Raw genomic sequence first — 12,771 nt, 5'->3', positions numbered from 1 at the left:
AGTCTCTTATCGCATAATAAAAGTTTTGAAATTTAATTTTTGCTTACATCAAAAACTAATTGATATCTTAATTTGATGATAAAAAAGCGAATGTCATTCGTTAAAACTCTCTTAAAAAACAAAGTAAATTGTTTGATCACCCATTTAAAAAATATTTTCTCACTTTTTTATTTTAAAAATTGGTGGGTTCCATGTAAATGATTTGTTTGGGAAGTTATTAAATTGTTTTTAGAAAATTGTTCTCGATCTTAATGCGCTAAACAATTTTTAGAAAACACCTTGGAAGGCCAGAACTTTTTTTTGTTATCAACATGGTAACCATATTATTATAGCTCATAATGTGGTAACTTGTAATTCATCCACAAGGATTCTTCTCTAAACTTATTGTTCAATCATACATAACTTGGCAAGAAGGATTTCAAAGTATTTATAACAAAGAGAAAGCACGTAGGTAGGTCCTCTCTCTATTGATGTAATCTATAGAGCCAAAGCACTACCTTCCCAGATTGGAACGACAGATTAAGTTTACCTGCTAAGTACCATGAGTGAATGGCTAGGCTGCCAAAGGACATGATATTAGCAAGGGATGATAACCCATGAATCATCCCAAATTTCTTGTTCATGGCTTTAAGCTTTGGATTCACCTTTGCAACTTCCACGTTCTTTGACCACCCAACTTCGTCCCCAATGTTTGATTCTCTCTCCACCTCATGCCTTTGTTTCATCATCTCAATTGTCATGGGTGAAAAAACAAGCAGATTGGCGAGATTGAATGCAAACGCAGATAGCAAGAACCCGAGTTGGTACTTGTCAGCAGTAGACGATGACTTCCAGGGATGCAGATACGCAAATGACCCCACTGATACTGCACAACAGATCCCAACCATGGAGAAATACGCAGGAAACATCTTGCTTTGCAAACTTCCAAACTGATGCCTCGGAAGATTCTTGAACATGATGATGCCGGCGATGAAGGTGACCCAGAGAGCGGTGCCGAAGGCGGTGGAGTAGCAGAGAAGATGGGCTAGCTTCAGATAGGATACCTAGCTTACTACTTGAATTCCCACCGTCCGATTTCGATCCAAAGGTCTCCGGTGAGAATATCACCCCGACCGCTAAGAATGCCACGGCCCCTAGGAATCGCGTTAGCCAACCCATCTCTCTCTCTCTCTCTCTCTCTCTGAGTCTGAGTCTGTGTCTGCGTGCGCAAAATGGTGGTAGTAGAAGGCCAGAACTTGTTTTCTTCTTTCCTCAGTTTTTGTTATGAATATCACTGTAACAATATAATAATCACCTAGAAGGCCAGAACTTGTTTTCATCTCTCTCTCTCTCTACCAACCATGACCGGATCAACACGAGATCAGGGATTTTTTTTTTTTTTTTTTTAATTATTGTTCATTTGTAATTGTTGGTCAATTATTGTTGATTTGGTTTTTTTTTTTTTTTTTCTCAATTGTGTTGTGCAAACATATATATATATATATATATATATATATATATATATATATATATTTATATTATGGCATTGCGGCATTGGTAACATTGTCACAACTAACCAGTGATGGCTGCCAATGATCTTGGACTTACTAGGACATATAGCCGGGAAATCTGAATTGATAATATTCCTCAACCTAAAGTAATCTAAATAGTCTGTCACTTTGAATGAATTATTGCAAGTCAAAGAGGAGAGGGTATCCAATAAGACGTCCAATAAGATCACACTGTCACAATAAGTGAGATTCACACGTCGTATCGGTAACAGCAAGGGCGGAACTACTTAGAGAGAGTTTGGCCCCCCAAAATTTTCAAATACTAGACTCTTTTCCCTAAATTTAACTAAACTTGACCCTTCGAACTCTTCATATTTGTTGTATAACTTAATTAAATTAGTTCAATTTTAGCCCCTCATTCATAAAATCTTAGTTCCATCCCTGAGTAAAGAGGGTATTTCGTTTCAAGTTCTATCTCATTCTACTTCACGGTTAAAATTTTATTTTTCAAGATCTGTATAAATAATTATATCATTTTAAATAAAACCAAATATATAAACCTCATTTGTAAAATATAATCTGAACCCACAGCCCTGCTCTCTCTGCTTAATTTTGTCAGCCTAATAATGCATGTGATACTGCACTCATATCCAATCACTCACGTGGTCACAGATCCATAATTCACATTCAGTGAGCCGTACATGTCCGCCCCCACAAAGGTGCTCTTTGTCTAACCTGGCCAATCTTATCTTTACTTCCTTTTTTTTTAATTTTTTTTAAAATAATTGATCTTATCTTCTCCGCTTTAAGCCTTTAACACACCGTCCAATTTTTTTTTTTTTTTTTGGGGTGAAACACACCGTCCAAATTACTTTCATCTCAGTGGGAATGTAAAGATATCCAATTTCTTTAATCATCTTTTAAATTTTAATATAAAAAGTTTGCCACTACCATATATTGCTGCACTAAATTATCGTATAGTCTATCGTGCAAATATGACTTAATTGATTTATTAGTTCACTAAAGTCAAGATCAAGCAGAGTCTCCAATCTCCATCACTTTTTTCAATGTTTGCGTCTAAGGAAAACAATTTCTCGCTTGAGAATTGGCGTGAAACGAGGATGTAATTGATAAAAGCAACTTGTATATACAAAATGCATTTATTCCTTCAATCAAGGGATAGCCATTTTAAAAATCATTGAAGAAGCAAAGAACTTTTAGACCAATTCAAGAATCAAGAGGCATAAAAGGCACATAATTTTTTAGAACTTCCATACCAACTTTGAGTGTTGGTGTGCTTAACATTTTACAACAAGTAATTCTGTATATATATTCTAAACATACAAAAACACTTACTCAAATAATATACATCATAAGTAACCAAACCATACCAAAATGACATACCAAGACTGCTACAAAAACTTTAACCTTTGGAAGTGGCTTAGTGCTTTGAGGCATAGCTATTAACTAGTGCTAGTGCATTACTAGTGACTTGTGCAACATTTACAACTTGTGCCTTGATTGAAGCCTTGACTTTACCATCCAAGGCCTTGCCAGAAAACCCATCAAGGCAAGTGTTCTCATCGGTTAGTGCTGCACTAGCCCAAGTCTCAACATTGCTCATGTGCCACAAAAAGTCCTGACCCTTGGCTTGACCAATGTGCTTGAGCTCTTGGATGGACTTGCTAAGACGGTCCACACTATCACCCATCTCTTCCAAGCAATCTTTAACAGCTGCATATTCCCTAGACTTCAAGCCCTTCATTTTTGTCATTTTTGACACAAATGTCTTTGTAGATTTACACTTGGATAAGGTCACGGACAAGGCAGTTTGAGCCAATTGGCGTGGGCTTTGTTGAATTGCTGAGGCATAGGCTGAGAGAGTTTTGACACACACTGCTGGATAGGTAGTAGAACTACATGAGGACTTGATGAAACTAGTATCATAACCACGGGCAGAGGATGCAGACTTGGCTGTGGTAGCAAGGTATAACGAGATAGAGAATAGCAGCAAAAGATGGGAAGCTTTAGCCATTAGTGTTTGGTAGGAAACAATGGCTTATGGCTTTGATATTGTAATGTAAAGTGAGTGTGGATGAGTGGTTGAGTATGAGATGGCTCTGTTTTTATAGGGGGCTAAAGCTAAAGAAACACTGTGCTAGTGCAACTGTAGTGAAATGAAAAATAGACTTGCACAATATCAACTGAAAAAGTAAAATACTTATCATAAAAAAAAAAATTAAATTAAAAAAAAAAAGTGCAAAAGTAAAATGAGGACAGCCTCAAAAGTTTGAGACTTTGAATAATGCTAGTTACGTAATAGTTTTCACAACAGTTGGGTTAACAGCTATTTATTATTCTACAGGATTGTATTTATTATTGCCAACATCACTTTATAAAGTTTCGTTATACTGAGGTATATCTCAAATTTTCAGAAATTTTAGGCAGGTTATATGGGGCCGTTTGCGTGGAGTTTACGATAAGTATCACCTTTCATACCGACATACGGTCATACCCATAGTCCCATACCCAACTTTGAAGTTATTTGTTTTTGTTATTAAATTTTTGGGTCTGAATGATTCTAGAATCACAATGTTGTGTCCGAAGATTTTTTTCTTTTTCTTTTTTTCTTTTTTGGCTTTCATTATTTGGACTTTTAGAGGTAATCAAGGGTAATTGGTGGGGGTTGTTTAAATGTTTTGGGGCCACTTTAAGGAGACCCTTTGTCAGATATGACTGTCCGTAAATAAAATTAGTCAAACTCAAGGAAAAAAAATTTAAACAAGTGGCCCACCATCTGAAAGAATAATAATCAAATACATATATTATATAAAATATAAGAGCATCTCAAAAAAATAAATATGCAGTTTTTTTTTCTTTATTATTGATAATATATATATATATAGACACACACAGCTATGAAGTGAAAGTGATAGAATATTAGTGAAAATTCTTACGTAAGTTGCCAGCTCGAGCATGCCAAACTTCTATTTTTCCTACTTGGACCTACATGAGATTTTTTTTTTTCCTGTAATTTTCCCTAATAAGCTGTAGTTATCCTGTTGTGGCACATGCATATTGTTGGATCCAAAGCCACTTTCAGTTGTTCTAGCAGAATTTCTTTTTTCAATGTAATTGTTCATCATTAATATTTCTTTAATCATTGCTTACTCGTACGAGATCATTAGTGTTTGATATGGCTTGATTTTTTTTTAATGACAATTTGATATTGTTTGATTTTTTAATTAAAATTGAAGTTGACGTGAGCAATGGAATGAATGTGAAAAGGATTAAAAATGAGATCATATGAATATTATGATTAGAATAATACATCTTTTGAACTAAAATCGTAAATTGAAGATATGATTAGTTTAAAAATTGAGTATTTAAGTCACGATTTCAATTTAAAAAAGATATATGCATAATAATGAGTATATACTATCTAACAAATACTGCCCTTACTATGGAGGGAGCCATGAAATAAAGTAGTAACTAGTATGGACTATGGATACCAATAACATCATTAAAAAGAAACCAAATGACTAATGAGTTCATTCTCAAAAAAAAAAAAAAAAAAAAAAAAAAGAAAAAAAAGAAAAGAGGACTAATGAGTACGACATCAAAAGAGGTGTGAAACCGCAAGCACAAAGTAAAAGTAATGTGAAATGATTCATACGCGGTGTAAATGCAAGCAAAGCAAATTAAATATTTTGACTAGCTTTGCAAAAAGCTATGCATAGAGCTAACAACTCTATTTTTCACCTTCTGCGCTCTATGTGTCTCCATGTGCTGCCGACCAAACAAGCAAATCCTTGTCATTAATTGCCAGAAACAAAGCTTTATGCTTAGTATCAAACGTGACATTATGTCTCCCTTTTGCATTCATACCCGATATCCAAGAGTATTCATAGTTAAAATAATGGTTAATTAATTAAATTTATTAATTTTTAATAGTTTAATTTTTTGAAAAAATTTATAATTTTTTTTCGAGCGAATTTTTATTTATGACGTCTACTGAAACTCACATCTCTTATTTAAATCTTTAAAAATTGTTAATTAGAAATTTCAATGTGTAGTCCTGCAACTAATTTGGCAGTTCAAAATCAATGCGAGACAATGATGTGTCACACTGATTTTTACACGCTAGCTGCTTGCCTTAGGACTTAGGAGCTGGGACCATGTGAGAGGTCGGCCTTGTAAAACACAGTGAACCCATGTGGCTAACAAAGATCACAGTTGTACGAATTTAAATGTAGGGCCTTTATTTTTCTTCTTCTTTTTGAGAAAATGCAGGGCCATTCATTTTTATTTTTTGGTAATTATAGGGAATAAAATCCCGAGCTCAAGATTACAACGGAATCGAGTACCACTGGGCTACAAGGCCTGGTGGTTGCAGGGCCATTCATTTAAGACTTAAAAGCTTATCTACGTTAATTGTGTTTGGTATAGATTCATAGACGTCATTTTATTTAAAGCATACAGGAAGTTGTCGAATAAGTTTTTTTATTCCAAATTTATTTTGTCAGATTTTTGTTATCTAATTATAATATGCAATTTAAATGTTGGGGTCAAGAAAATTAATTGTCCAAAAGCTTACGGAATTGAAAACCATTATTCTGTTTTTGCAAACTTCGAATGAACTGCGACTATGATTTAAAATCAAAAGACAATTTGGAGTTAATTTGTTTGGATTGGATTGAGAAGTGAACAAGGTTATTTTGGCTGTAAATGTTCATATTGTGTTAAACCTCAAACTTAGAGAAGTTCTCAGCCCTATACCCCTAGTTCCTAGGAATTGGGTTATCCAAAATACCATGAAGAGAGAAGATAAGCTCGCATTAAATAACCTCGGATGAGGGGTTTTAACTTTCATCCTCAAAACCATAAACGCTTGAGTTTGAGTCACCACAAGTACTTGGGGCTGCTTGATTATACATATAGAAGATTTATCTTACCAGATAAAGAGTGACTAAGAGCATTCACATCAGTAAATGCAAACTTTTCTTCTATTTTGTACAAAAAAACATCCTCATTTTTACAAAACACTCACATCAATTTATCTATTCTACATATCTATTCAATAAAATATTCATTCTTTTACAATTTTTTATTTTTCTCTCCCTCACTGCCTATCTCTCACAGACCCGATCCGAAACCCATCTCTCCCTCACTGCCTCTATCTCTCACACTCACGTCAAACACAATAGCTTCCTTTTCGGAAATCTTAGGTGGGGCCATAAAGCTTTCGGGTTTCGGGTCGGGTATAGAGGAATCAACGGCTGTGATGATTTCTTCTGGGTCTTCTTGGATAATGGAATGGACGGTGGGATTGTGAATGAGCAACACCATGATCTCCAACGAGCTTGTGACTCACGCCATTACGACAACCCGGGTTTCTACTGGGTCGAACCACTCATTTTGGGTGGTATTGATGATGATGCAACTCGTTCATCACCTTGTCGCTTTAGTGGGTTCCGACGAAGCCAGCGGCGCCGATGAGGGCGGAGTCGGTGAGGCCAATGATGAGGACGGCGAGGGTTGGAGCTAGAAGGAGGCAAGAGAAGGAAAAAGAAGTAGAGAAAAAAAAATTAAAAATAAATAAATAAATAAGAAGAAGAAGAAGAAGAAGAAGAAGGAGAGCATTAGAGACAAGAGAGAGAAAAACTGATAAAATAGTAAATGTAAGTGCTACAGTAACCGTGTATATATGCATAGTTATTATAGCAATTGTGCATAAATGCTCAATTTTACACCCACTGATGTGGGTTTTTTTTTTTTTCTCTTAAAATGTGTAAAATGAGCAACTTTTTCTATTTTGCACAACTTTGCATCAACTGATGTAGTTGCTCTAATTCCAAAATCATACATTTTTTAAAATTTCTAGTAGACTCTAGAAGTTTTATGATACAAGAAACAAAAAATTTCATAATTGTTACATTCAAGCTTATCTCAAGCATTTTTCTCAACAAAAAAAAAAAAAAATCTTATCTTAAGGATAGCATTCAACTCCTATGAAAAGTTATGACCAACACACACTAGTAGTTTTTTGACTGATGAGTCCCAGTTAGCTCTCCGGCCATAAGCTTTCTTTGTTTTAGAATATGAAACTTTTGATAAAAGGTTGTCATGCATTTGACTATGTTCCTAATTAGGAGTTAATGTCATATAGTCAAATTAACAAAAAGGCCCAATGTTGTGGCTATAGTTGTAATGAATAGTGGTTCAAGTAATGCTAGTGACATTTTCAAGAAGACAATATGTTTCATTAGCTTGACCATGCAAATATTGTAGCTAGTGCAATATTATAAGCAAGGTGTGAAGTACATTTATAGACATATATATTAATTAATTTAATTGTATAGCTAAGTTTCTGAATTGCTTGTACTCCCATGAGAGTCTCTCATGCGATTCCTGTAAAAGAAATGTAGTTGTCAAAAATGTCAATATAAAAGAGTTCGAGCTGTGAAATGTTATTTTGGCCGTAAATGTTAATATTGTGTCAAACCTCAAACTTAGAGAAGTTCTCAGCCCTATACCCCTAGTTCCTAGGGATTGGGTTATCCAAAATACCATGAAAAGAGAAGATAAGCTCACATTAAGTAACCTCAGACGAGGGGTTTTACAATTAACTTTCATCCTCAAAACCATAAACACTTGAGTTTGAGTCATCATAAGTACTTGGGGCTGCTTGACTATACATATAGAAGGTTTATCTTACCAGATAAAGAGTGACTAATTCCAATATCATACATTTTTCTAAATTTCTAGTGGACCCTAGAAGTTTTATGGTACAAGAAACAAAAAATTTCATAATTGTTACATTCAAGCTTATCTCAAGCATTTTTCTCACAACAAAAAAAAAAAAAAGCTTGTCTTAAGCATAGCATTCAACTCCTATGAAAGCTATGACTAACACACACTAGTAGTTTTTTGAGTGACTAATTCCAATATCATACATTTTTCTAAATTTCTAATAGACTCTAGAAGTTTTATGGTACAAGAAACAAAAAATTTCATAATTGTTACATTCAAGCTTATCTCAAGCATTTTTCTCACAACAAACAAAAAATAAATAAAAGCTTATCTTAAGCATAGCATTCAACTCCTATGAAAGTTATTACTAACACACACTAGTAGTTTTTTGAGTGACTAATTCCAATATCATACATTCTTCTAAATTTCTAGTCGACTCTAGAGGTTTTATGGTACAAGAAACAAAAAATTTCATAATTGTTACATTCAAGCTTATCTCAAGCATTTTTCTCACAACCAAAAAAAAAAAAAAAAAAGCTTATCTTAAGCATAGCATTCAATTCCTATGAAAGTTATGACTAACACACACTAGTAGTTTTCTGACTGATGACTCCCAATTAGCTCTCTGGCCATAAGCTTTCTTGGCTTTAGAATATGAAAGTTTTGATAAAAGGTTGTCATGCATTTGACTATGTTCCTAATTAGGTTAATGTCATATAGTCAAATGAACAAAAAGGCCCAATGTTGTGGCTATAGTTGTAATGAATAGTGGTTCAAGTAATGCTAGTGAAATTTTCAAGAAGACAATATGTTTCATTAGCTTGACCATGCAAATATTGTTGCTAGTGCAATATTATAAGCAAGGTGTGAAGCACATTTACAGACATATATATTAATTAATTTAATTGTATAGCTAAGTTTCTGAATTGCTTGTACTCCCATGAGAGTCTCTTGTGCAATTCCTATAAAAGAAATGTAGTTGTCAAAAATGTCAATATAAAAGAGTTCGACTTACGAAATTAGTAACATATTATAATTATCTCAACAAATAAAAAATTTCCTTGCACTAAATTTTAGAAACTTAGCTGGTGGAACCTATTATAAACAAATATTGAAGAGACAATAAGAGAGGCATTTCTCATAGCTAATTCACTTGAGCAAATGCATTATTAGATCATCATACCACTTAATTAGTTGTTATTGAATTAATATTTTTTTCATATACCCACTGTTAGTTTTATGATTTTCTCATACTTATCAAATATTATAAATCATATAATGGACATTGCCAACATAAAAATAAGAAGAGTAATGAGCAATGACAAAATTGTTTACGTCATTGAATAAGGACAGTGATTGTTGGCCGATGGCCCTACCTTCATCCCCTCTTTTCCTTCTTGGATCTTTCTCCCGAAGTTAGAGATGGGCTAGGGCAATCTCCTGTTTATTATTAATATATCATAATGATTTATTAAAAAACAAAAAAAAGTAGGACACAAATTGATGATTATCATCAATTTGCTTGACAACCAGTCTTGTCTGACTGTTTGGTGATATATGATTATCATCAATTTGCTAGTTTGGCTTGTTATAGGCTATAACTTATAGCCAAAGTCACAGTTCCATCAATTACCCCTTAAATCATTGAATTTATGTCCTCCTTGCTAACTTATTCGTGTGGTTACATTGTTATCATCTCAAATAATGATTCTACATCTTACAGTATTTAAAAATAATAATAAAATAATTTTAAAAAAAGTTCAACAAATTCGTCATGCACTTACATAATTACTGTGTTACTGTAAGTTCCAGACCTATAATCTCAAATAAACAAATAGAGAGAACCACCTCACCTAGTTTGGTGTGTGTGTGTTTTTTCTTTTAACTTATGAATTCAGATTTTGTGAGGCAAGTACTAGTTTAGGGGTAAAAGCAATAAGGGAGAAGAAAGAGGGCAAACAAATACTTCCCTGGAATACTTGTCTATCCACTATTCTTTGGAAGCCGAGACAGTCGTAACACTGCAAACAAATACTTCCCTGGAAATGCACAATACAAAATACTTTTGATACAAGAAGTTCCAATTTCATTATAGTAAACCTATTAATTTTCTTATCTTTGTATATATGATTGGGTCAGAAATGTTTCATAACACGTACAAAGTTTTTTTTTTTTTTTTTGTCTTCCAACCTTTAATGGCTTGAGGAGTTGGAACATAAATATGAATGAATTATAATAGAGACCTCGATGTCAAAAACCTGTACTTCACTCACAACGAAGACCCGAAGTAGATGAACAGTTTAGCTTTGTGCACTGCCAGCCCCTTCTCTGCAATCCAAATGGTCAGTTGAAGGTGATGCAGGTCCATTTAAATGTATCCAAAGAACCTAAAATCATTAGGCATGCATCAAAGGAAAGACTCAAATGGCATCTTGCACTTGTAGTGAACCAAAATGGAGAATCTGATGCGTGGCATCTATGTTATAAGCTGTACGAGGATGGGTCTAAGAATCCAATCCTCTTTCCACCATCATCATTCTCACTCTTTCTACATCCTCCAGTTTACCTACATCGCGATAAATATTCATCAAAAGCTCAAAATTATGTTCATTATCCGGTTCCAACTCAAAAAGTTTTTCAGCAGCAATCTCCCCAATATCTACATTTCCATGAAGTAAGCAAGCATATAGCAATGCCCCCCACACTGTTGGACCAGCCTCAAACTCCATTGTCTCCACTATGGTAGCATATGCCTCATTGATCAGTCCTGCCCTCCCATAAAGATTAACCATACAAGCATAATGTTCCATGATTGGGCTTATTCTATATTTTCCTCTCATCATAGAATACAATCTCTCCCCATCCTTCACCAAGCCCAAATGGGCACAAGCTGATAGTATTGAAACAAATGTGATACTATCTGGCACTGTACCAGAATCCTCCATCTGTTCAAAGTACCTTAGGATTTCTGGGTCTCTCGAGTGAGCAGTAATTACAGAGTTCCATGACACAACATCCCTCTCAGGCATGTGCTTAAACAACCAACATGCCCGATCCAACTTGCCATGCTTGGAGTAAACAACAATCAAGGAATTAGCAATAGACAAATTCCACTCAAATCCTCGACGAAGAACCCAAGCATGAAGTTGAAGTGCAGGCTTCAATGATGACAAATTGGTAAGCATTGTGGATATAGCAACTGAGTCTGGTTCATATCCTTCTTGAAGCATTTGGCCAAAGATGTCCAATGCCTCCACCAAAAGCCCATGACGAACATAACCCGTAAGCATAGCATTCCACGAAACTAAATCCCGGGAAGTGATCTTGTCAAAGACCTTCCGAGCCTTCACAATGTCACCACACTTAGCATACATATCAACAAGAGCATTGAGCACAAACCCATCATTTGCAAACCCCCAACGAACCACATGTCGATGCACCTCCTCACCAATTCTAACCAACCCAATTCCCCCACAAGCTTTCAGCACACGAGGGAACGTGAATGCATCCGGTTCAACACCCTCTTCCTCCATTTGAAAGTAAAGCGCCATGGCATCTTCACATTGACCCAATTCAGTGTACCCAGAGATAAGTGAATTCCACGCAAAAGCCGATATGTCTCGTTTAGACATTTCGTCAAACACATCGTGAGCCTTATCGATATGCCCACACAATGCATATAGACGAAGTAACTTCGATGACAAGCCTACGTTTTTACGTAAAAGGTTTACAGGAATAAGGCGGTGAATTCGGATACCATGATCAATAGCTTGCAAATGGTAGCATGTTTCTAAGAGAGAAGAAAATATTTCAATGTCAATTTTTATACCTCTCTCAACAGAGGCTTCAAGGTCATTAACAACAGAGTCAAGGGCTTGGGTTTTTGTTTGGGTGTAAGGTTTTTGGTTAATGAGGAGTGGGGTTGGAGTTGGTTTTCGAAAGGAGATTTTGTTGTTGTTTTGGTGAATTTGTTTTTGTTGCTGTTGTTGCTGGGTTAGTTGTTTTTGTTTCTTGATTTTCTTGCTATTGGAAGAGCAGTAAAGGACAGTGAGTTGTTGCACTTGTAGAGAGGTTGTTGCCATTTTGGGTAAAGAGATTAATAAAGAAGAATGAAAAATTGGAGGGAACTGATTTGAACTCATTTGCATGGGCTTCATGTTCATGCTGTATCCTTCTTGTCAAAGGGCTTACTGTGACAAACAGCCCCATTGGCATTGCATATAATAAAATTATAATATCTTGTCAATTTGTGGACATAATATCTCTTTAAGGCTCTTCATAATTCCTCTTTAATTTGTGGGTTCTGATACTTTAAACCGTAAAGTCTCTTTTTCAAAAAAAAAAAAAAAAAAAAAAAAAAAAAATTGAAATTCGATTCTCAAAAATTGAATCTACCTAAAAGAACAATTTTCCCATCCTTCTTGATGTGGATGGCTCAAGGAAAAAAAGTTAATCTGGATCTTGTCTAGGAAAGCATTTCCAAAACCTTGAGTTAAGGGAGAAATTATTTGTTCCTCCGGGTGGACCA

At 34.9% G+C, this 12,771-nt stretch overlaps 2 protein-coding genes and 1 pseudogene across 2 annotated transcripts; all 3 read right to left on the bottom strand.

The window, feature by feature from the left end:
- Window positions 1-326: 326 nt before the first annotated feature.
- On the bottom strand, window positions 327-1,415 carry LOC142618910 (uncharacterized; annotated as a pseudogene).
- A 1,315-nt stretch (window positions 1,416-2,730) lies between these two features.
- Window positions 2,731-3,608, bottom strand: LOC142618938 (21 kDa protein-like). Its single transcript, XM_075791993.1, has one exon. It carries the CDS (start codon window positions 3,523-3,525, stop codon window positions 2,932-2,934), a length of 594 nt encoding a protein of 197 aa, XP_075648108.1. The 5' UTR covers window positions 3,526-3,608; the 3' UTR covers window positions 2,731-2,931.
- Window positions 3,609-10,181: 6,573 nt separating this feature from the next.
- LOC142619122 (pentatricopeptide repeat-containing protein At4g25270, chloroplastic) lies at window positions 10,182-12,447 on the bottom strand. The gene has a single exon (XM_075792190.1). The coding sequence runs from the start codon at window positions 12,404-12,406 to the stop codon at window positions 10,748-10,750; it is 1,659 nt and encodes a 552-aa protein (XP_075648305.1). The 5' UTR covers window positions 12,407-12,447; the 3' UTR covers window positions 10,182-10,747.
- Between the last annotated feature and the right edge of the window lie 324 nt (window positions 12,448-12,771).

Source organism: Castanea sativa, chromosome 12, assembly GCF_040712315.1.
Source record: "Castanea sativa cultivar Marrone di Chiusa Pesio chromosome 12, ASM4071231v1".
NCBI lineage: Eukaryota > Viridiplantae > Streptophyta > Magnoliopsida > Fagales > Fagaceae > Castanea > Castanea sativa.
This window is presented reverse-complemented; position numbering and strand designations above follow the sequence as displayed.